General features: G+C 36.8%; 2 protein-coding genes and 1 long non-coding RNA gene across 5 annotated transcripts; 1 reads left to right on the top strand and 2 right to left on the bottom strand.

The window, feature by feature from the left end:
• Positions 1–7: 7 nt before the first annotated feature.
• On the bottom strand, positions 8–560 carry LOC126875344 (uncharacterized). Its single transcript, XM_050638242.1, has 2 exons — positions 418–560; positions 8–343 (listed from the first exon to the last, which is right to left on the bottom strand). The coding sequence occupies exons 1-2, from the start codon at positions 553–555 to the stop codon at positions 152–154; spliced, it is 330 nt and encodes a 109-aa protein (XP_050494199.1). The 5' UTR covers positions 556–560; the 3' UTR covers positions 8–151.
• Positions 477–25,834, bottom strand: LOC126875317 (homeobox protein Hox-B1a-like). 2 transcript variants are annotated; one of them, XM_050638174.1, is made up of 2 exons: positions 24,176–25,834; positions 477–2,716 (listed from the first exon to the last, which is right to left on the bottom strand). In XM_050638174.1, the coding sequence occupies exons 1-2, from the start codon at positions 25,113–25,115 to the stop codon at positions 2,226–2,228; spliced, it is 1,431 nt and encodes a 476-aa protein (XP_050494131.1). In that variant the 5' UTR covers positions 25,116–25,834; the 3' UTR covers positions 477–2,225. The 2 variants fall into 2 exon arrangements, with proteins under 2 accessions (XP_050494131.1, XP_050494132.1); XM_050638175.1 differs by having other exon boundaries at positions 477–2,713; positions 24,176–25,832.
• On the top strand, positions 14,442–19,697 carry LOC126875357 (uncharacterized). Of its 2 annotated transcripts, XR_007693363.1 has the most exons (5): positions 14,442–17,002; positions 17,088–17,525; positions 17,743–17,864; positions 17,969–18,002; positions 18,144–19,697. It is a non-coding gene; the product is annotated as an uncharacterized LOC126875357 (long non-coding RNA). The 2 variants fall into 2 exon arrangements; XR_007693362.1 differs by having other exon boundaries at positions 14,442–17,525.
• Positions 25,835–25,893: the final 59 nt, after the last annotated feature.

The raw sequence follows: 25,893 nt of genomic DNA on the forward strand, positions 1-25,893 counted from the left end.
CTTAACATAAATATAGTAGAAATTTATTAATGAAAAACATATTTATAAAATAAATTGATTTACTATTTATTTTCATTATTTGAATTTATTTTTAGATTAAATTATCATTATAGTTTAACGTAACATAGTCTTCTTAAGTTAAAATCTTATTCTAATCATCTTCATCTTCCATTTCTTCCTCGTAATACCTGGAAGTTGAGGGAACAGCCAAGTCTAACGATTTGCTTGTAGAATCTTGTTGATTATCATTTGTTGACTGATATTTGATACTTTGTGAAGGAGACTTGGTTTTTGTACCTTTTAATGATTTGTTCACTAATCCCAATAAATGAAGTTGCTCCACCTAAACATCTTGTCATATGAAATGTTTTTCAATATTAAAACAGATAAAAAAGGGATTGTAAATATTATATTTACCTGCAGACTACTTATTTGATCATCAATTTTTGTTAATATATTTTGAAGAAGTTCTTTTTCTTGTATTAATTCTCTTTGAAAAACGAGTAAATCGCTGGTACTTATTTTTATATTGCTAAAATCATCGATAGTTGCCATTTTTGGTAGTGTTATTTAATTATTTTTATTTTTAACGAAATCAATAATAAAATGCAAAATTTATAGTAACAAGATACGCTAAAGTATCAAGTTCACATAATTTTAAAAATTCATTCTATGTAACTAATAACCTGTAACTTAATGTTTGAAGGTTATGTATGAATGTATGAATGTAGAAATGTATGAAGGTTTTCATAATGGGTTTCAATGTTACCAACTTGACGTGTGAGTAAATGCTGGCTATTGTATACTGTCTGTGAGTATTTTGAATTCAGTATATGCGTTCATAAAATTGGTCAGATAATGTTTTAAATTTGTTGAAAATATGGAAAAAAGGTAACCGTGCATGGAGGAATCGTTAAGAAAATATAGTGCGTGCTAAAAACTTTAATTTGGTTCCTGACAGAGAATAAGTCGTAAAATACGAAGTTATAATTAGGTAAATCATTTTATTTCGGAGTTTCAGTGGATTTTATAAGTTTTCTTTCGTAGTGTATTAATATTTTATTCTCTCTACAGAATTCTAAGTAATACTACAGAATAATCACAATTTATTATATCCAAATTCATTTAGGTACAGAATTTCTTATTAGATCACAATATAATCTATATAACTATACGATTACATTAATTTGTTAACTTTTAAGTGATCAAATTAAGTTAAATAGAATCAATGCAAATCTTGCAATCATTTTAAAATAAATTCATCATACAGTGTAATTTCTTATTTATACATTTCAATTATTAGCTATAGCGTCTGTGCAATGATCTTCTTCTTGTATTTTTTTAATACTCTGGTAATGTTTTACTGTATAATGACGTACATTGCTGCTCACACAAGATTTGCATTAGATTATATGTACATATACATACAGAAGATATTCAAATTGGGAGCACAACTACTGTTATCATGCTATCATTATAGAATGTTTATAATCTACTAGTACACTGTTACATTTATGAAGATCATTTTTATTATCTTTATCAGTATCTAATAATTTCTTTGAGAATGTAAAATTTATACAACTGTATTGAATAGTTAACAATATTCATTGGTATGTAAATTTATCAATGTTGGAATGTCTCGCAATAAACAAAATGAGAAAAGACGAGTAAAAAAGTAATTAAAATAATATTACCATATAGTAAAGATGATAACATCAAACAATAATTGTCCTCACCAAAAAGAAAGTTGGTCTCTAGATGTAATCAATTAGCATCTGAGAATATTTTCACAATTGTTTTTACATAATATGCTGTGATCAATCATTGGTATTTATAATTATATATAAATATCATTATACCATTTACACAAACTGAGGTATATGGTAACTTTTCAGGAATTCTGTTCGTATTGCCTTTACGGCATATATAACTCAAACGAAAATAAATAGTTCGCTTAATTGGTACATACATCGTTCAATTTCTATACTATATTCGGTTAATTTTGATAATTTTCAAAATCGTCGAAAGAGTTACAATAATTATCGTTACAATAATTCCGTTCTATTAAAATTGGAAATACTATTATAGATATTGTTGCTGCTGCAGCAAGGAAATTCATGTAAATTCAAATCACATGATTTAAAATAACGCTTTTTTTTCAATTTTCACCAATCATCGTTAAGTCGTAGGCCATAGATACGTTCGTTGCTGCAGTAAGGAACGCGTCAATCTTTCGAAGACGAGGGTGGGGATTCCCGACTATTATCGTTCGTAAAACTAGATAATCCGAGACCACTAGTTTCATGACTCGAGGAACTAGTTGGTGAATTACTCGAACTCCTGGCGCCACTGAGTGGTGTCACAGTTGTATTATCAACCGGTATTAAACCTTCTTTCATTCTCTTCTTCTGCTTCATTCTTCTGTTTTGGAACCAAATTTTTACTTGCGTTTCGTTTAACTGTAACGCTGATGCGATTTCAATACGCCTTGCTCTGGTCAGGTACTTGTTGAAGTGAAATTCTTTTTCGAGCTCTGTTAGTTGTTTGTTCGTGAAGTTGGTTCGGCCGGTATTGTTGAAGCTACCTGCAATACCGGCCATAGGTCCGCCGGTAAGACAGTTCACAGGACCGCTCGTCGTAGTTGCGTACGGGGATCCGTTTCCACCTCCAACTGTGCTACCGCCATATTCTCCCACATTTAGATTTGTCTTTGCTGCTGCAACAAATTTTGATCTTTCTTTTTATTTAGGAACTTTTTGTATAAAATTTACAAGCGCGTTTATATATATTGAAATTCTTTGCTTTATATTTACTATTCATAAAAATGTTAGCACTAGCAGTAACAATGCGAAAGAACTATTTTGACGTAAAGCTTTAGAAAAGTAAAACATCTGTGTAATTTTATATATCAATTACAATTACGAGATTCTAGTCATTAAGATTTATTATCAATATTTGTGTGATTCAGAAGGGCACATGTTGTGACTCAAATTCCTTTCCATCTTAATTATAGATGTCAATGCCCTTCGTACGTGACCGATGCGTTAACGGAAGAGGTTAAAAGTAATATATACCGAATTAAGCTTAACTCTGGTCCATCGAGCGACAGCCGTTTGTTGCCCAACACAGCTGGTCAGTGTTCTAAGGAGCGAACCTGTCCACCCTTTACCGAAGACCGATAGGGTTAAGCCCTAAATCTGGATCAAATTGCATCAGCTGTTGTCGAATGTCAAGGGTAAGTTATTACGTCATTTTATTTAGCCCGTATTTATCAACCGATTGGTGGTCACTCTAAAAGCATACTCGACTTGGATCATGTTAACCACCTTTCCCTATACGTGTATGTAATCACGAGATCGTTCAAATATTTTACTTCAAAAATAATAATCGTATCGAGCTGTCTGACAATATGTATATGACCACAGACAGAAATTAAGTTTCGTAATTACGATCTCGAATCAAGTTATGTTGACGAGTGCCTATAGTCAGCTGTCGTGTTGGACTGACAGGCAAACGAAACAAACATAATATAGCCACACGAACCATGTTTCACATAATTTCGTCTAACAATTTCGATAATAATTTTACGGAGTACAATTTTTTATATCAATCGAATCGTAACACACCGTCAATGAAGCTCACTCGGAAACTCGATACGAAGTTCCAAATTGTTTACACGCGTGTTCATTAGCAGGGAATTTTTGGATATAAAGCAATGCAACCAAACTTATTCTAACTAGGGAGAAATGCGTTCTGATGAAAAAAGGTGGCGTCACTTACGCATTATGGAAATTAGATTGTTATTTAGCCTACCGGTATGTGGAAGTCAATTTACTTAATGGCAGAGGGCGGACGAAACTGTCAAGCCACCGCCTTAGAGTCACATCTTCTTTTTCACCCGTGTTTGCCTGTATTGCTCCATTCCCCTTATCACCTTTTTATATTTTACCGAATATTAGAAGTATTTAATTGTGACTCAAACGTATATTAAATCTAACTCAAACGAAAATCAACTTATTTTGTACGGATTTTATTTCACAGATTTTTCAAATAATCTGATAACATCAGTCACTTAAACATCGCGCTCGGAACTTAGCCGGCGGCCATTAAGCTCACGCATCTTCAAGCTGAATAATCGAGTTGGACAAGTTCTATTAGTCCACGAGCCGGCGTGGAACAATGGAATGTTTTCCGTTTTCGCCACTCATTCATCAATTTAGCACCTTAACGGAAGGACAGAGCGTGCGCTGCCGCTGATTTTCTCCTAGCCAGGCCGGCGAACGTCTCTATACATCAGTGATCATTAGTGCTGCATCCAAGCTTTTCTTGGATCTTTTAAAATTATATTTTTATAGAACATGAAATGTTCGTGGCAATGGAATTATGCGTTTCTTGCGTTGCCTGGGGTTTGTATATTACTATCTCATAAGAATGTGGATACAGAATGGTGTAGATAGGTGACAATCGTATCGTAAACATTGCAGTTCACATACTTTTTGAATCAATAGAAAAAGATGATATATTTATAGAAAATACGTATCCCTTCAATTGTAGTATCTCTTATTTTTGTAGACAGTTCGGGCACTTGTTGATAGTTTTCTCTACTCGTCGTACAACAGAGAAGAGGTTAATTCTTTGTGAAATTATAAATTGAAAAGACTTTTATATATAAAGCTTCGTTTTCATTGTACACACTGGTTTGAACACATTTCGAACCAATAAAATAAAATGTACATAGTCATACAAAATACGAGGCATCTCTGCAATCGTAGTACAACAGAGAACAGTGTAATTCTTCGCGAAGGTATGAATGAAGAGTATGAAATAAAATTTCTACATACGAAGCTTTCTTTTCGAGGAAGATAACTTTGAAAATTCATCACGTATACGTTTACTAATTTTAACTTTTTGAATGAGGAATCACCACTTTTCTAATCGCATCTAAGATTGTAGAAACACCCTGTATAAAACAGAAGTCTCTTCGCGTCACTTTTAACAGAAAAGGTGGATCTTCCAGCAAGGAGTTACTTTGTCAACTAGATGCAAGAATTCTTGGTAATCCGTATTACTGTTTGACCATCGTTCAATCGATAAAATTCTTGCTTACAGTGTATCGTGTACCAGTCGGCTTTGCAATGGCAGTCGGTAGCCACGTCTGATTTCATTTCTCGAAAAGGCAAATCCCCGAGAAACGCTCGCTCAGGTGGAATGAAGGAATCACTTTCGATTAAGCGTTAGCGTGATATCCTGCCAACTGCTACTTACTCTGCGACGAACATTAATATTAGTATCGATTAAAATTGTTTAGTAGTACAATTATTAGATCGTGTTACCTCCTCAAGTAATATTCATAATACTTCTTTGCCGCGTTTTCATCCGATAACATTATTTTAACGAAGGAATGCTTTTGTTAATTTTCAGACGGGCGAAATAGTTATTACGGTTGGAAGATCGGGAATGCAGATTTGCTCTTGCAAAGAAATTCTAAACATTGTGTGTAAGGAATTGGACTATTGTCGATATTAGTATACATTGGTGTAATTTATGCGATGTACGAGAGGATGTTTTGTAATGATCGTTCGAATTAATTAGACTCTCAGGTAGTTTTTAAATAATGCTAAGATTAACTTAAAATTATATTGCTGAGGTGCAAATGAGAAGAGAACAAGGCACAAGGGACAGCACAGGCTAAAGAATAGACAAATTGGCATGGGTTAAGGATTACAATTGGCCATAGCCCAAGGGAACCATAAATTATTTTCAGGAGTTTTCTTCACTTCTTAACTTTCTGTTAACTCTCTTATAGTCACATTCATAACATAGATCACGTGTCCAATTGAATAAAGCAAAATTCTATATCTGTTACAAATCTTGGCTTTAGTTTCCATTTTTCAGGTAAAGTATTATTAAATATAAATTACTAGAAAAATCATAAGATTACCTATTCTACTCGTATGTATATATCATATATGTTTCAGTGAGATCGCAGAAAATTCTTCAGAGATTGCAGTCCATACTCCTCGATCACAAAATGCCTTACAATTATCCATCTCTGCTTCGATAGAGTTCCCCCAAATCTCACTTCCATAGAGTTTACTTTAAATGAAATACGTTTCGCGTAAAATTTCCTCATGATAAAATTTCTTTCAAATTAAAATTTCTCTCGTCAATAATGTTCGGCGTGGTCATGGTTCCCAGCGAAAGTTGCTAGTAGAAGAACGACGAATTATTATATCCCTCGAGTGGCGCAACGTCAGTCGACCAAGTGCACTTAAGCTCGAACATGAATGTAATTCTCGCACGCTCGCGCGAGCCTATCGTCACACATGCGAAACACGTATACACGAGGTAAAACACAGGGAAACAGCAGCGTGGCCGCGGTTTCGAAGCATGCATGCCAGTCAGGCTTCGTTCAAAGGCCCCCGATTAAATCTCACCTGGCTTAATATTATTATTTTACGTGGCGCCTGCGAGTGAAAACGAGCGACCCGACGAGAGGGCGAGGAAATTAGAGAGAGTGCGAGGGGCGGGCAGGGAAGGTTGGATAATGCCAGTGGATAAAAGCAAATGGAACAGTGCAGGAAACACTGGCCGAATATCGTTCACGTGAACGATCTTTGTACCGTCTATGCAACCGTAATTCCAGTTATTTAGCCTCTCCTCCGACCTCCCCGGTTATTCGTGAGTAGAAACATTGTTCTGACTAGGTGTTTCCAGGTCTATTACTACTCAAAACTATCCAAGAACTGTTCAAAAAGATTAAGGAGTCGTTCGATTGTTGTTTGCAATTTATTGGGTTCGCAACTAAGTAATTGCGGATTTTGTCAATGTCATCTAATGACAAAATCCGCAACCACTTAGTTGCCAATCCAATATTAGATTTTTTTGAGGTCGGTGGAGGAATGTATAGAGTAAGGAGGTAGGAATTAAATGAAGTTTTTACAGAATCGAGATGTTGCATGGTTTTCACCCGTTCATTGTGAATCAGATTTTTGTTACATATAAATTGCCTTGTTAACAAATAGTTCTGCGCCACACCTGTATCTATGCAGTTAATCTTTATATGTACATAAATTGTAATCATTCGAACATCTATTACGTCCATTATATCTATTACATCTATCACACTATGTATACAGTGGTTCACGTGGAAGTATTATTATATATACATAATGTATTATATTATACATGTTACACGAGACATTTTGAAATATCACTAGTAAAGATATGACTATTATGATTGTATTGGTTGCACAAAAGGTTTAGTTTCTTACGGCGAGTGTTCAAATATTGTTGGTAAATTGTACATGTTTTAAAGTTAAATATTCATCGATTATTCAAGTGCTACGAAAATATGTGCGTTATTGTATATCTGATAGAAATGGACATTCGGTTTGTATCACGCATCTAAGTTGGTATCATACACATATCTTGAAAGTACGTGTCGACTGGTCATGTGTAGTGAATGTGTTAATTACAAGCTTTAATCGGTTCGTTTCATTATATGTACGTTGATAATTCGTTCTGAAAGCAGGGGAAAAAGGAGAAGATCGAATCGAAAATAAAACAGGAGAGGTAAAACGAATTGAGATCGAGTCTCTGCGAAAACATTAAGATCAATCTGGTTTAGAGTTCCTACTCTCGATCCGGTTCTTCGAGGATGCGTTTATTAATCGTAGAATTGCGATCCTGCGCGTCGATAGGGAAAATATTGCTATGTAATATGTAGCCATTCGGTTTTCATCGTTATAATTTATCAATTGCTAAATAATTATGCCACCTATAATAGCACAAAGTATCGTATTCTGTGATACCTACACAATAAATTTAACGCAGGAACTCTAGTCACGATAGTCTTCAATTCTTCAGATACAAAATTCAAGAAAATTTTCTTCTAACCTAATATTAAATTATGTAACCTTCTAATATTAAATTATGTACAATAAATATACAATCGAGGGAAAGGATGAAAGGAGGTTAGAAAATATTATTTCTTGTTGTGGTTACTAAAAAGAAAGTCGATTAATGGCAATCAATTTTTATCTATTTTCACTGCATTCTGATTGTTTCTAATTTGTGCTATTCTCCTAATTAAATTTAATAAATTCCAGGATAATATGTACGACGATTTGGTACACCGAACAAGCTTCTTTAATGGTGCCGATAAAATCGTAAGACGTTAATCCGTTGATTATACGGGATCATTTGGCCTTGTGGTAGGGAACGTGCCCCTGTTAGACGAGCATTACGCAATTCAAATATTATTCAAAGGCTAAAAGCTAGGGGGGCAGGGCGCAGATGACGTAGAAAGGAACTAGAGGGGATGAAATGTGTGCGTGCGAGCAGCCATAGGGTATTATGTTACCGGAAAGATGGACCTGGATAAGGGCACCAGTTTCCTTCCTCTTCGGATTTTCTTCGTTGTCGAGCAATGGTTTTCTTCTGTTTTCGAGAAAATTTCACTGTAAATCGAGGATAAAATTTTGATCGGCTGTGCTTGGTGATCGGCGATTCATTAACTTCATATCGATTTTTAGTTTCCATTATATATTATTTGTTAAGAATATTATTTATTTGGAAATTATATTGCTTATTGGAAATTAAATAAATTTGCACCTGACCATAGTAAAAGTTGATAATCATTGAAATAAATTATTAGAATTCTTAGAAGATTAATCGTGGCAATTTGACTGTTTTGCTGTAATAGCGTGTTTCAATATTCCAACTGTACCGATAACATTAAAATTGGTCTAGTCATTTCGCAGTCATTAATTCGAGTATTTTAATCATTTTCTTATTACGATAGTATTGCTTGCGTTTCTAGAAATCCGAACAGGGTAGGCCGTAGGTCAAAAAAAGAAAAAAAAAAAAGGATCCACTCGTCAGGATCCAGCTGTATTTGAAACTATCTGATTTCCACATCCGATTACATGCTACAACGCCATCCTAACTTCTTTTAAGCAAACATTCCACTCATATCCCCGTATAATTGAATGTTTCTTTACAAAGACCAAGCTTGAAGCCTGCACGGACCTCGAGTAATTTTCCAAGGTTGGTCGTTAAACATAAACTTAGGAAACAATCTCTTTCAATATTTATAACAAAAATAAAGCCATTAGAACGTGTTATTATGGAACAAGTAGCATATAGTAGCCATCAACCGGTATACATCCTCGGAACATCTTGTTGCTGTTTGACATTCCGTAATAACTTGTTTAATTTATTACCTTTAAATATTCCGCGTTTATACTCACCGCCTTATCTCGGTCCATAATGGACGTTGTAAAATGTCATCGTTCATTTTTTCCGAAGTTTCAAAAGCAATTTGCGGAGTTATGTCGCGTTTTACCAATAAATATCGAGTCTGCTGCGCAGAAGCCTTTCGCGAAACGCGAATTGTTCGTTCGTCGGTTGTAACGAAGCTCGTTGAACGGCAATAAGGGATATCGAGACGTTTAACGAGCCTCGTAAAGTCGTTATTGTTGCTTGAACGACGTCAATAGCGCGATCGTGTTTTACGTTTGTGCGCGTGCTTTGTTACAACGCTCGTTCGCCAAACGTTCCTCAAGAATCGCTCCAGGATTTGATGTGCACGAGTTTTGTCGCGTCACGATTCCATATGCATTTCTACGGCAACATTTTATTTCACTGGCCAAAACATCAAATTCCTGTTAGTTTAAAGAACATATTCGTATGTCTTCCTCTTCAGCGAAGTGTATTTTTCATCAAGTTCTACGTTTCATTTTTATGGTATCAAATTTTTGTAGTGTACTATAATATTATTAAATGATGCAAAATTGACTATATATGTATAGAATTAGTACCAAAATGCTGTAATAGATATAATGGCGCGTAAATACTTTTTATGGCGAGCGTATCTGAACACCTGAACTCGTCGAGAGACAATGGATATAACAATGACAATGCATATGAATATATATGCATATATATTCATGTAATAGGAGTTTACCAGCTTTCTCCGCTATCTATTGGGCTGGCAAATAACTAACTAAACTAACTAGCTGCCAACCCAATAGATAATTCTTACTCAATAATATAATAAGTCACGACACAGATGATTTTTTATACTATTGATTCCACTATGTTGCGTTATTACGCGTTAGCGAAGATCAGCAAATTCGACAACAGCTGTTTTTTGTTTCTAGCAAATCGTTTATTTCGTATGATGAAAGTAATCGAAGAATACAACATCTTATTGGGTTGGCAACTAAGTGATTGCGGAGTTTGTCATTAGGTGGTAATGTTAGGTTAGTTGCTAATCCAATATTATTTTTTAATTGACCAAATATTTCTCAATTAATCGCGTAATCGTTCCAATAAATGGAGTTCTATTGTACACTGAATTGAAAGGGGAAATACGAGCTCACATATTTGCTGCGGATAAAAATTTATGCGCGTGCGATTGAATGTATTTATAATATATTGTTCGTCGTATTTGATAGCCATAACATGGCACGTTATGGATTCTATCAACATTCGAGATATTGATTAAATAGAGAAAGGAATCACTCGCTTCCGGAATTTCACAAACAGTGAATTTAACAATCAGTGAATTTCCTTAACCCTTTGCACTCGGAATTTTATTTCAGTTTCGTTACCAGCAGCTGCCAACGCTTTTAAGTGTTTTATTTGAAATTTACTTTAACTAATGAATAAGACAATTTAAATAAATAAAGGAAGAAAGAAATTCACTTAAATATAGTTTTATTCACACTATTGTTGTATTTTGTAATTTTTAAGTGTATGATATATCTTGAAACAATTTCCAGGTTACAATCTATTAATTTGGATCGACAAGGGAGCTGCTGAGATAAAAACTGATGTCGAGTCACACTCGACATAGCAGTGTAAAGGGTTAATATTCTTTGAATACCGAGGATCTTTAACAACATATTGTTCGCAGGTATCTCAAAATTTATATTATTTATTACTATTATTAAATATTATTATATTACTTTTTAATTGTATCATCCTTCTAATAAACCGACCATTTAAATAAAGAATACGAATGAACAGGAAATCCGATCTCGCCATTTATCTGTATCACGTGCTGTTATGAGAGCTTGCAAAAGAATGGATCTACTTACATACGTACGTACAAACGAATGTAACTATTGCACGCGTACTGTCTTTGCATCTGTCCGAGCAAATATTTTCTCACGATTGTACCGACTGAACGATAACGCACGTTACTCTAGATCATAGATAACAGATGGTTGGTGTATTAACTTTCTGTTTTCTTCAATTTTTGATGACTTCCGTAGCGAAGGCAGTCATGTCTTTTTCATTGAATACTTAATAACACAATTAGGATTAAATATAAGAACGTTTGGAATTTAGAGAATTCTTAAGGTTCGGTAGGAACAAAGGTTTTCTACGAGCTTTCTAAGCATCGTTACATGAACTTGTACAGTATAGAAACTAATTTCTGATCTGTAATTAGCTAATAGATAAATCGTTTTTTCGAAAATTGTTATACAGAATATGTATCGATTGGATCTTGTCGATGTATATAAGAAGCAACAAAACAATTTTACTGACACAATTTCCTTCTGTTCGACCCCTTGTCATCGGGTGTCACGATGGCTACTTTGATTTCAGCATCGCGATAACCAATGTCCTGAGTCACTATAAACGGTGGGCTTTTGCAAACGAGATTTCGATCGAAACTACTTGGCCAATTATATAAAATCGACTGTGTACTATCAATGATCTGAATAAACAATTACCTTACTTTGTAAAAATAAAAAATCTAGCTAAACCATTGGAATAAGGTTAATAGCATATGTACGTACTCAACGAGCAAAGTCTGAGCATGGTAATGAATTCCGTTTTTGCCTTTCTCTTTTTTGGTAAGAAGTGTTTGCTTTTTAGTTAAGGCCGAAATCTGAATTTCTTGGCATGATCCATAGTGCCGAACGATTGCGTGCAGTCAGCTTTATTTATGGCCTCGAGGTCAGTCGATTTCGCGTATTAAGATTAACTTTTTTATTGGCCTTGTTGCCTAGACTTTCTTGCTCCTCTCCAATCGATTTATGATGCTGCTTATCGTCGCACGGTGAAATGTAAGTTTCACTTATCCGATCGTTTTAAGATAACTTTAATCTAACCGCAATCCTAGCTAAATAAAAGTTCCATTTGATTCTTAAATTTAATCCTCGTGAAATCACTTCTATGTATTTATGGATAAATTAATTGATTACAAATATCTGTATTTAACATGTAAGGTTAGGTCTTTAAACTTTCTTTGATCTAAATTACATCACATCTGATTCTTTTAACACTTTACCGACCGATAGTCGATTAATCGGTTCTTGTCACCGATGTCTACCGACCGATAGCCTATTAATCGGGGTTTTGTCTCTGACGCTCACCGACCGATAATCTATTAGTCGGCTTTTTATCGCCGACAATCTTTCTCATTATTTGAGCAGTAATTTGTTATTTAGGACTAAGGTACCTTGCTTAGTTGCGTCAGTTGCGTTGCTTTGTAAGCTGCCACAGTTTTATATCAATTTGAAAAACGTACCGTTCGCGATGAACAAAAAGAATGGTATTGGAGAGTTCAAACCGAAACAGAGCCGGCGCTAGGGAGAATCTGCGCCTGAGATGCCGGTCGGACGTGCGTATGCTGTTGAATCACTAGCGGTCGGTAAAATGTTAAAAGTTCGATGTACAAAGTCTGATTTAAAGATATACTGATTTCTATAAGGGTCATTTTCAATTTCTAAAAACCAAAATGATCGTTATCAAAATTAATGGAGATATTTAAGGCATAAAGAAGTCTTCGTTCTTTAAAGAACTTTAATGGAGGGCTTTGCCATGGAACTGATAAATTTCCAGACGATTTTAAATTTGGAAGAATAAAACGAGATTATAGGAGTTGTGATCTGTTCTTCTTGCAACTAAAAATTCATTAACAGATAACGCAGCGTAGAAAGACGTATCATTACAACGAATTACTACAAGATTTTGCTACTTATCCGATATAATCTCTCTGTAGTTAACCTCAACCATTTAAATGTAGGAAGCCATTAAAATATAATAGCATGGTAGTAGCCTTTGAATCTTATTAATTTCCTTTTTTCTTATCACCAACGTGATTCGTAAACCAAACTCATAAATCCAAAGCAATGTAATTATTTTTGAAAGAGAAACACCTACTATACACCGAGTTTAATTTTACAAGCCCCAACACGTTCGCCTTCCATTCACCTTCTTTCCTTTCTTCCAACTCCAACATCAACCACCTCCACTTCCATCCCTCATACATACATACACACACACGCACACACACACACGTTCGATCTTCTCAAAGCAACACCTTTTCGCAACCCCAAACTCCGACATGGTCGCAGCATTGAACTCGAGGTTTTTTCAGCACTCGAGCCACGCTCGCGTCGTCGCGATATATCGTCGGTGAAGTGCCGCGGAAATGAAAATCACCGTTGCGCGAGACACGTGGACAGGGTGGTCGTTGATTGTCAGCGCGTTGCAACGCGGGCGCGAGCGAGCTAGCAAGAGAGAAACAGAAGGAGAGAGAGAGAAGGGGCGAGTGACGAGGGAGCAAAGGGGAGTCAGTTACTTAGGCAGCCGGCCAGGGTTGTTGCGGGACTTGCGGGATCCGGGGTTGCCAGGTTCGGCGGGTGGCAGCCCGGGTGGAAACACGCGAACGATCCTCTGATCCCCTCGCGAGATATCGGCCACTCACTCACGCGTCCGCCGACGGCCCCAGCCGCGCCGCAACACGCTGCCCTGCCTGCTTGACTGCTTGCTTGCTTGCTTCCTTGCTTGCTTGGTCAGCCGCTCCACTCTACCTTCGCTCGCAAACTGACCGACCTACCTCTTGCTTCTTCGTTCTGTTTTCTTCCGCTCTTCGTGTACCAAGTACTTGAGCCTTTCCGGCCACAGAGAAAGAGAGAAGCTATTCTTTAATTCTGCCACGTTCTTGCGCTCATTTTTCATCTAATCGTGTTTTTCTATTGTTCAAATATTTCTTAACATTGACAATGAAAGAACGATGCTGTAAATTTTTGCTGGAAATGTTAAAAGTCTTTTTGTTTGGTGAAACAAGAGGAGAAATAGTTTATTCAACTTTTCAGACAGTTTATTAGGTTAGCAACTAAGTGATTGCGGATTTTGTCATTAGGTGGTATCGACAAAAGCCGCAGTCACTTAGTTGCCAACCCAATAGTTCCATTTGGCTTCAGTTGGTTTTATTTTATATTTTCGTGGAAGGAATTTTGTAGAATAATTGTAGTATTTGGAAATGGTTTACGCAGCTGTTTACTGCAATTCAGTTTCATTGGTTTTATTTCTTGATTTTATCCAGAGTTGAATTTTCTATGGTGAGTTTAGTATTTGGGTATTTATTGCTCTCTGAAAATTAAGTTAAGGAGAAGGTAGCGTGGGTGAAACAGGATGTGAGATACACAGTGTGTGATAAGAATAGTTTGCAACAAATAACATTGTTTATGTGTTCCTTATTGTAAGTATTTGGGAATTACGTGTTTTCTACTTTTATAAACTGCTTTCTGTTGTTGCAATTTTCAGATCTTTTAATATCCTGATCTCGTTGTTTTAGTTGACTTTCACACACGTTTTAATGGTACACCTCGTTCTTCTTTAAGAATTTTCCTTTTACCATTACTTCACGACGTCTCATTCTTTCTATTTTGCACTCCACTTATATCGCTCGCGTTTTCCATTTTTCTTATCCTCTTCCTGTTCAATCTAATCGCTGGCTTATGATCGCGGACGGTTTAGGTTTGCGATAATTTGGTCTTTTTGCGCATGAGGAACACGTCAGTTGCATCCGTGCCGTGTTATTTCGTTCACATCCTTTTTCCACTTTTGTTTCTTCTGCTTCTTCTCAAGTTAGACGATTTCGCTGATGTTAAACGTTCGTCGATCGTGTTATTTGTATTTTTGCAATTCTCTTTGCTTTCCACTTTTTACAGAATTTGTTATTGTTTCTATGAGCTTTTCCTTTTTCAAAATCGCTCGACGCTGATTTCTCTAGCTCGATCACAGGTTTTTCGTTTTCTTACTTGTTTGAAGTGTTATGGTAACTGTAGCTGTGTGTTACGAAGTCCACGAGGAAAACGTAGCAGCAGGAAATTCAGGAAGAACTGCTTCGTGTTCAATGTTTTGGAATTATCCTTGAACATAGTGCAGATAACAATCAATAGACAAGTATAAAAAACCATTGTCCAGTTATTAGTATTGTATTTTATTCTGATTCTCCAAACAATGAAGAATTTTAACATATACTTGTTAAGTCTGGCTATTTTACCATGTCAGTAAATTTCCACTTCATTATTGTTTAACAAAATAACATAATGGCGAATTAAAACATAACAATGAATTAATAATCAAAATATTGTAATTTCATAGTCACAAAATCTTTTAACTAATCATAGATAGATTTATCTGTATTTTAAAACAATCCAAATTTTGGAAAAAAATAAAAATTCAGTCTTTCCTTTATCTGTCTTAGAATATATTCAAAACGTGTTCAATTTACTCGATAAACGACACGATTCTTGAGATAAGGTTTTTACTGGCACGCTCTCGTCAGCAGCATTGCGATTGATGAAGTCGATTTGAAGGTTAGCTCGATACGTGACGTGACGTCGTAAAGCAGCAGCACAAGAAAGCTGGTGTGTATACACGGTGGAACGTAAAGGGCCGACGTTCGTGGACGAACGAAAGCGTGCAATGAAACTGGCCGCCTACTCTCTTCGTAAGTAACGCGAAATGTGCCGTAAAACTGGCGAAATGGCGAAAACACGGCAACCAATTCGACTAGCAGCGATTCCTTACAATTGCTTCTGCACTTTTTTGCATTAGCCCTGATTTATGCTAAATTACCTAATTTGTAATATTTCGGGGCATTATTCAGACTTCATTTTATTGTAACAGACTTTGTGGTACGTCCGATTTCTTATTTACAATACGATTTCATCACTGTGTCTAATTTTTAAAAGTTCCAACATCAGATGATCTCAATTTTCTTCTTTAGTTATTTGTCCTTATTTTCTCGATTTTTCAAGATTTGTTCATATCTATGGTTTTATTACTTTTCTATAACTTAAATCGTAATGAAATTTTCAATAGGTACAGAAGCCATGACAATTCTGTGAGATAAGGCAATTGTTAAAAGATCATATATATATATGTATTCTGTTGTTAGAGAAGATTTTGTAGTATAAAATAGTGATTCGAGAGAAGTTCCAATAGTTCCAAGATTTTTTGATATCTAAAGTTTCATTACTTTTTTATGACTTAAATCGTAACGAAATTTTCTGTTGAAAATGACAACGGAGTTCGCGCCCGCCATCCATATGCAGATGCGTTAATTACAATAATTAGTAACTAGAAGGTACTTCTAGATATAATCGATGGATTTAATCGATAGGTTTAAGATATTCTTTTGTTTTTATTCCTAGCCCATGTAAGAAAGTGTAATAAAGGTTTTTCAACTCAGAACGGTGTGATAGATTCATCCAAAGAATAAAATAATAGCTATTGCGATCCTACCTCTAAATACAGAAATAACAACATGTTCAATAAATATATTGGATTGGCAACTAAGTGATTGCTAAGTGAAGCATTACCACCTAATGACAAAATCCGCTAACCCAATAGAACCCATTCTATAGAATAGAACAATTCTGTGAGATGAGGCAATTATCAAAAGATCATATATACATATGTATTCTGTTGTTAAAGAAGATTCCTGTAGTATAAAATAGTAATTCTAGAGAAACTCCAATAGTTCCATCTATTCTTACTTTCTATGAAATAAGTTGTAAAGAAATTTTTACCATTGAATCTATGTCGCTTTTATAACCTGTGGCTATCTAGAAAATTATATTCTGTTACCAAACAAGTTCCTTTTAATAAAAGGCAGTGATTGCAGAAAAATTCGAATAATTCTACCTATTCAAGCATTCTCTGTTATTAGAGGAGGGAAAAAGTGAGTACATATACATACATGACGAGGTAACGTGTTAGTTTCTAAAACCAGCACGAATACAGAGAATTACTACTGTCTCGTGCAGGGGCTTGCTTATTTGTTCCGTCGTTTTTTCCTCGAGCGTGTTGGCCAATCCTGCTATTGATTACAAGAGAGAAGAAATCGAGTGGTGTATGATAAATCGGGAGAGCTGACAGCCCCGTGACGCTTGTTTCTTCTCTCTTTCTCCCTTTTCTGTTGGCCTTTTTCTCCTGCTTTTCTCATGAAGAAGGGTGGTGGTCCACACCGGGCGTCCCCATAGAGATTCCATGGACCCCCGGAACGCATTATGGAAGCATCGAGGGAAAAAGCACAGCTATTGTGCTCTGCTGGCCAACCAAAAAACTTCACCAACCAAAATCTCTCGAAATCTCCCTCCATTTTGCTCCGCCCATCTCGTTATTTCGGTTAAGAAGCTGCCTCTCCTCTGGAATTGCGTTACATCCGTTGGACGAAAGTTTTATTCGACGAACGCAGATTGATAGTAAGTTTTATTAAATAATTTTCTAATTTTCTGTATCGTTTTTTATTTGCATAAAAGACCTTTTAAGATCTTCTATTAATGTAGATTTTATTTAGATAATAACGTGTATCATTTGTAGGTAATTCTTTTATTCAAAGTATAAAATGTTATAAAACCAATGAGCTTCAGAAGCTTCATCTTCTGTTGTTTTTCTTATGGTTGTTATGTAATGTTTCAGGATTGTGAGACAAGACAACGTAATGCAGATATACACCAGAAAGGGATTCACTAAAAACAAATCCATTTGTCGTTGAATTAATTGTACAGTATGCCAAGTAACATATCGAATATTCTTGCAAGGTGAGACTATAATATATATAATATACAATAATTTGTCAAAATATAACGTTGAACATACACAACATCGAGCGTATTAACCCTTTGCACTCGGAATTTTATTTCAGTATCGTTACCAGCAGCTGCCAACATTTTCAAGAGGTTTGTTTGAAATTTACTTTAACTAAAAGATAAGACAATTTAAATAAACAAAGGAAGTAACAAATTCACTTAAATACCATTCACACTATCGTTGTATTTACTAATTTTTAAGTGTATGATATATCTTGAAACAATTTTCAGGATTCTGCTTTTCTTTCACACGTTTCACAAAAAAAGCTGGGACTGAAAGAATGTCAAGAGGAACTGAACAAAGGTTCTGAGCTACTTTACATAAAAACACAATGTACTTGAAGATACCTGTCGCTGGAGAGAATTCAGTAAAATAAGTAAAAAGATAAAAAGATACGCAATGTTTTTCGAATGGTATCAGGTGGGATAACGTCGTATCGATAACGCCGATGGCAGTCACGGTTCCTTAATCTAAAACCTTCGGCCGGAGATCGTTAGATTCTATTGCCGCGTGGAAATCGCGGATAAGGAACGCGGGACCGGAAGCTCGTGGCGGCGAAGGGTAAAGGGGTGAGCGCGGCGAGGGCGGCTCAACGTTTCGTTTGCATGTCCCGGTGTAATAAGCGTCACCCCCGGTGACTTCTCGGCCGGCGTTATTAATTCGATTATAATGAGCTATTAAGCGAAACGCTGGTAATCCTGACAAGCTCCATTCAACGGGCTAGGCTTAGCTGCTCGAACCCGGCGATTGCTTGCAACCCTGTTCGCTGTTAAGCAAATTATCAGAGAGGGGAACGCTTCGAGCCTCCTACTGCCTTCTTATCGTATTTTTACGACACCTTGATTTCAATTTTTAAATCGTTTCCGCAATGTCTCCGTTCAGGGTAAAGTAATTCCTCGACGACGGATTTAGGATGTTAAGGATGGCTGACAGGATCGTTTTTCTGCTTAATAAATAATTGAAAGACTTTTTTCGTGAACTGAGTAAATTGCGTTTGAAATATTAATTAATCTACGTTTTTAATATTAGATACCTTTCAATTGATAAGTGTAATGACTCTTAAAGATGTTCTTTTCATATTTATAAAATGAATACAAATTTGTATAATAATTCAACTATTCCATTAGAAAATGTATATATCTAGGTTGCGTTTGAAATATTAATTAATCTGGCTTTTTAATATTAGATACCTTTCAATTGATAAGTGTAATGACTCTTGAAGATGTTCTTTTCATATTTATAAAATGAATACAAATTTGTATAATAGTTCAACTATTCCATTAGAAAATTTATATATCTATGTAGTTATTTATAGTAATTTATATAGGTAGGACTTTTTCTCAGATAATTTCTCAATTATAAGAGTATAAAGTATTTCGTTACTAGACATTGGTATTTATTATTGGTACGATACAGAAAATATTATATTAATGTATATAGCGGGGAAAATTGATGCTGAGTAAATGTGTAGTTTAACACTTTGACTGCCACGCCGAAATCACATGTTTCGCTGAGGATATCACGGGTATATTTTTATTATTCAAAGCATATAATGGCAAAATAATAATAAATTGATGATGTAAGACAACATTCTTCCCCAATGGACCGTTTATCTTATTGGTGGTCACGGGTGAGCACCGTGGCGCCTTGCTAACAGTTGATAGCGACATATAATAACAATGCTTCGTTTCTTTCAACAAACCATTCGCATTCGTTGTTTCGTCGTAAACAAAACGTGCAGAATTGACTATTTTATTTCTTTAGTGAGGTCAGTGGGATGTTTTCTTTCTATGAGAAGTGTTGAAAATGATAACGTGAGTTCGTGCTCGCCATCCATATGCAGATGCGTTAATTACAAGAAATAGTAACTAGAAGATAGTTCTAGTTACAATCGATAGATTTAATCGATAGTTAAGATGTTCTTTGTTTTCTATCCCTAGTTCATGTAAGAATGTACAATAAAGGTTTTCCTGGCTCAGAACGGTATGATAGATTTATCCATAGAATAAAATAATAGCTATTGTGATCCTACCTCTGAATAAAGAGATAACAACAAGAAGAAATATCCTATTTGAAGCTTTTATTTGTTACAATTTTCTTTCTAAGATATTGCATTATTCCTTTCCTTTATTTAAAACAAAATAACAATTGTTGATAGGTTAACTTAGTATATAATAAGATAGAAGAAACAATTAGGCGATTAAGTATCGTTACAAAGAGTCAAATCAGCTGACTTAAATCTCCGAGTGAATGAAAAAAACAGTACCTTAATTATTGAAAACAAGAACGATATTATCATCGAATATCGATTTAACATCTGAAAACTACATAATGTAATTCTCCTTCGAATTCCATTCCAATGCCTCTAACTACCTGTTATTAATCACTTTTATGCCTTGGTTTTCTAAAAAAAAAACAAGTAATCGAACTAGTCACGTTAGATTATTCCCTGGTACCTATTCATTGGTCGATTAGCTGCTAGTCGTTAAAATTGAAATTCCTTCTTCTATATATTCTCGTTTATGTAATAACGAAACTGGTGCAATGTCTGATGGAAAATACCTTTCTGCGTATACGGCTGGTTGAATGGGGCGGGGAAATCGACTTTAAATCGCCGGAATTCGACTGATCTTTGCTCGATAACAGGCGTTGTTGCGCGTTGCTTATTCATGAAGTTTTTAACAGTTTGACAACTGAACTAGCCACGACCTGAGTCCTGCGCTCGATGAAATCGCCTGGTGTTTTTTTTTCTCCCCTATTTTCGTTTCCACGTTTATAATTACACGCACTTATGCAAATCGTTAGGCGTTTAACCACTCGGTACTTTTCACTCGATCTATCTGAGATAAATTGTTCGTCCGTCACATTCAATTGCCGTTTTGCGTAATGTGATTACCGTGTCTTTCGTGCAATCTTTAGGTTATCGCGTTCAGTTCTGTATTATTAGCATTTTATATGATTTTTCATTTTTTTTTCTTCCTTCCTTCCTTTCTTTTTGCCTTTTTTTAAGCGTTTGGTCATTTCAATGGGTTGTTAGCATTATTTTTTTTTTCTTTTTGCCTCAAAACGATCGTACGCGCTACGAAAATATATCGCTTTTTAATTAAAGCTTTACAGGCGCGATACCTGTTATCGCCGCGGCGTTTCTTTCGAAATGATCAGATAACTCGAGTGCAAGAATTTCGTTCTTAAACGCGAATCTTATCAGGGCCTTTCGATATCTATCGTGATCACTATCGAACCCAACGTGCGTGATAAATCGCGTTTGGTATGCACGAAATATCTTTTTCCGTGTATAAACACGCTGTAGTAGGATCGTTTATGTTGTAAAAGGAAAAAGAGAAAAGATTCAGGAAATGATAAATAGCCATTACAATTTTCTATCTACAGTTCTATGTAAAGGAATAAGACAAAGTAGCAATCAATTTTCAAACAAGAAGCAAGTAACAATTTATTAGTTTTCAGTAAGAAATTTACACCTTCCAAGTATCGTATGTTACGTAACACGACAATCATTCCGAATATTCGATTTCAGATTTTTCAGATATCACTGTCGCACATAGCGCGACGATCATTTTTCAAATCGTCCAAGTGTTCTAAATTTACATTTTCGAAATGCCAACGTTTCTACATAGCGCGTCAATGATCTTGAAGATTCTTCAGATGCTGCAAAAATTCCCGCTATTGAGATACAAAATCCTCTAAATGCCAAGAAATATCGGAAAATGTTGAAATTCAAAAGGTCCAATTATCAGAAAACTGACCAACTATTGGGTTGGTAATTAAGTGATTGCAGATTTTTCCAACACCATCTAATGAAAAATTCCGCAATCACTTAGTTGCCAACCCAATATTAGGACATAGTTTTAACGTCATAACTCCGATGATAACTTGTTCAAATGCTTGACGCCACGAATCAAAGCATCAGAGATCTATCGTGGCGAAGTAATGGAGAGTAGTTTGCAGGGAAGAAAGATAGCCGACGAGCGATTCGCAAGTGGTAGATTTATGGTTGTGGAGCTACGGTATTCTCGTAAAAGCTTGGGGTATCTTCTGTTACGCGTTGCATTCGTGTGCATAATCTTATCAAGCTCGTTTACGACTGTCGCACGGGCGTAAACAGCGGCTAAATAACTCAGCCGAAGACAGTATAAATACCGATAAATTTTCGTTCTATCTCAGTAAGCCCTCTTATCATTTGCTGTATCGAATTTTGATTTCTACCTGGCTCACGAATAACCGCGTGGATGTCTTCTTTCTACAGAAACGTTAAACATATACGTGTTTGTTATACTTCGACGTTTCGTCTAACCTAACATTCTTCGCTTCCTTTCGGTATCTTTGTAATTTTCACGCGAGATAATTACAGTTAGTTACCATGGCTCGGTAATTATCAGCGGTGCTTCTTAATTTGTCACGTAGAAATCGATATCTACATCTTGATTTTACGATGTTGCAAATCATCGTTGAAGCGTCTGGTATTTGATTCATTTGATTGCGTGAAATAAGAACAATTTCGAGTTGAAAAATATTAGCTTGTTCGGGAAGTTTGTAGCGAGAGTTATGAAACGTCTAATTAGAATCAGATTTCCTGCCATCTGCAACTTTACGAATCCTCTCTTGAAAATATCTTTCGTCCCTTTTGACAATGAATTTCTCCGAATAGCTTTTACAAACTTTTAAAGCATTTCATCTATGTCTTTCGAATAAGTTTTATAGAAACCACAACAAATAATAATGAGATTTTACTTTTAGGTTGGCAACTAAGTGATTACGGATTGTGCCATTACCACCTAATGACGAAATCCGTAATCACTTAGTTGCCAATACATTTAACCAATGAGAAATATAGAAGCGAATATTCCAGCTGACTGAAAAAATTCTTCTCTTTCTCTACGAACTTCTACCTCTCGTATCAATGATTTTTTTATGTTTCTCGGTAATTTGCTTTAATATTCAACGAAGGTAATAATTTATTGCAGTTTCATAATGGAAATTTTTAATAAAGACGTTTTTCGAATAACCCGATCTTTGGTAAATTCTGTGTACCCAATCATTCACTTTTAATTAATCGTAATGATAAATTGAAGAATAATAATGATAGCTAGCTCCGCGAAGACAGGAATGTGGCTAATCGCGATCGGCTGAGAAGCATGTGCAAGATTAATGATGTCTGTCGAACCGGAATTACGTGTCACGTTTTATTAATCTCGTTACGTGTAGTTTGCGTTTGAAAGGCACTAGGTCGTCGGCCAACAAGTACGTCACATTTTAGTTGTCCGTCAATCTTAATTGAATTCACCACCCAGGCGAAAAACCTCTCGACTTCGATGCTTCGAATGGACCGCGTCACGATTTCACCAGCGACGGCCATTCGAGATGCACGAACTTGTGTAAAGTGTCGTCAACGAGCGACAATTGGGTCGTGTCGCGACACTTAAACGTTACAAATTGTTGTTCCAAGAACTCGGGGTGAGTAACGTGGAAAGCAGCGATGGAGAAGTCTGTTGAAAGGAAAATACCTATTTCCCTGTTTTTTCTTTTTAACACCTAACCCCAATGCTGCGTGTTTTTAACACGTCGGATGTGAACGATAGGAATATACAGAGGCTACAAAAAGTGCAGCCAAATATCCTGATTTTTCAACGAAGCGTTCTATATATTTCACTTTTACGGTACATTTTTGTACTCATATTTTTGATATATGTGGACTTAAGTACTTGGTACGTACAATGCCATTTTTTCTAGACACTATATTTTCTAAAATTACAAATAATTTTGTCTACTTCTTAAGATTTCGTAAATTGTGTCCATATCACTCAAAAATTTAAATACGACAATTCTTCTTCCTGGATTTTACAAAGAATTGAAAGAAGTGAACATAACCTCTATTTGCAAACCATATACGACTTTATGACTAAAGTCGACGAAGTACGTAGATCAAACGCATCAAATATCGAAAAGGTACCTGAACCTACTTTTCATCCGCATTAATCAACGATAACCCGAATGAAACCATCGTGGAAGATACAAGATTCAAAAGTAACTCTATCGGACCGTCTTCTCGATTGACCATTAATTTTCCATGAGATAGGAATCAATAGAGTGGACAGGCACGATTCTCCCACTAGTGACACTTAAAATAGTCATCTCGTTGGATAAACAGAAGCTGAATAACGAGCTGCCTCCGGATCGCCCCACGGACCAGTAATTTCACGCCAGTCAAACCTCCTCCCAAATCATCGAATATCAAAATACGTACCAGCTGGTTTGGGCACGTTCCTCTTCACTTGCATCCATTTGTAAGTGGGTACGTGTGGCTGTTGCGGCTGTTGCTGCTGCGGAGGATGGTGACTATGGGGATGCTGTTGATGATGATGTCCGTGACTGTGTTGGTGCGGGTGTTGAGGATGGCCCGACTGTTGCAACACGTGATAACACGATGGATCCGGATTTTCCTCTTTGTAGTGGCCAGCGGAATGTGCACTGTAGTCGTTTTGTCGGATTTGCGAATGATAGTGAAGCGAGTCTTCAGTGGTGGGCAGCTGATGTAGATAGTTGGTGGTACCAGCGAGCTGATAGTCGGGCTCGTGATGATGATGGTGGTGATGATGGTGATGACTAGAAGACTGATGGTGCAACTGTTGGTCGTGCTCCGTTCTCGAGTGGCCAGCGGTCATCATGGGACCTTGATGAAGACCGTTGCCCGAGGAAGAAGCGGGATGGTGATGATGATGATGGTCGTCTCTGTATGCCGCTTGCTGAACGTGGTAACTCTGGTGAGGATCTACCGATCCATGGGAGCCGTTCGCGTGCTGGTGCTGCTGACCGTACGATGACGACGAGGAAGCGTAGTCCAAATTAGTATAACTCAGACCGTTCTCCGAGGAGATTATCGCGGTCGTGGAACCATCCTCGTGCAGAACACCCGCCGACGGCGAGTAGAAGCCCTGTGGAGGCGTACCGGAAGATGTGGCTGACTCTGACGCCAGGAAGCTCTCCGAGGAAGAGGACGAGTAAGGTGAGACCGCAGTCTGAGGGAAGTAGTGTGCTGGAGCGAGTTCCGGCGAAGCTGGCACAGGCACGTGTCCCCCGACGGACACGGGTTGATGATGATGATTTCCTTGACCCGTGCACACGTAGTTGGGGTATGAGTCAGGCTTGCCGTAAGTTCCGTACATGCCCATGTCCATCATCATCATCCTCGTGGCGTGGAGGCGAATACATCAATTGGCCACCTGCTGCCGGGCTACCAGCGTGTCCTTCGGTGCGCGCACTCTTTCACTGAGGAAGGGAGAGAGCAATTTGCGGAGAAAGGAGCGTTCCAGCGATTAGCTTACATCTCGACCAACGGCTACCACGTTGACTTCCATCTACACTTTTCTGTATCCACGATGCTTGATAATTGTGTAATGATCAATGGAAAGCTTTAACTCAAGAGCTTGCTGTGATTATAACACAGAAATATCACTGGTTGACACACTTTTTTTTTACCAACAGTCCAGGCGTACGATATTCCTTCTGACAGTGTTTCACTTGCTTTCAGACGTTAGTCAACTTCATCATAGCTTCCTCCCCTTACTTTAACATCCTCGGCGTGGTTCAAACCCTGATCAACGTCAACAAGTTGGTCGTAGTAGACAAAAATATCTAGAAAATCGCGAATACGCGAGAAATCCCGAGGCAGATTGCCGGAATCCGCCAGAGCACGCGGTATTGCGTCGTCGCTGGCGCAAGTAAGCGGAGAAACAGCGAACGCGTAGACGTCGATCCGGTCGGCGAGAGTCGCTGAAGTGGACTGGCTAGGTGGACTGGTCTGGCGGAAGGCGGCACGGTCGAACGCTGCACGCAGGTGAGATTGCGAGCCACAAGGGTCTGGTGTGTCCAGTTCTCGCCTCTCTCTTTCACCCTAGGCTCCTTTTCTCTTTCTCTCTCTCTTGCTCTCTCTGTCTCTCTCTCCCTTCCTGTCTCTCTCTTCCT

Source organism: Bombus huntii, chromosome 18, assembly GCF_024542735.1.
Source record: "Bombus huntii isolate Logan2020A chromosome 18, iyBomHunt1.1, whole genome shotgun sequence".
In the NCBI taxonomy this organism is placed as follows: Eukaryota; Metazoa; Arthropoda; class Insecta; order Hymenoptera; family Apidae; genus Bombus; species Bombus huntii.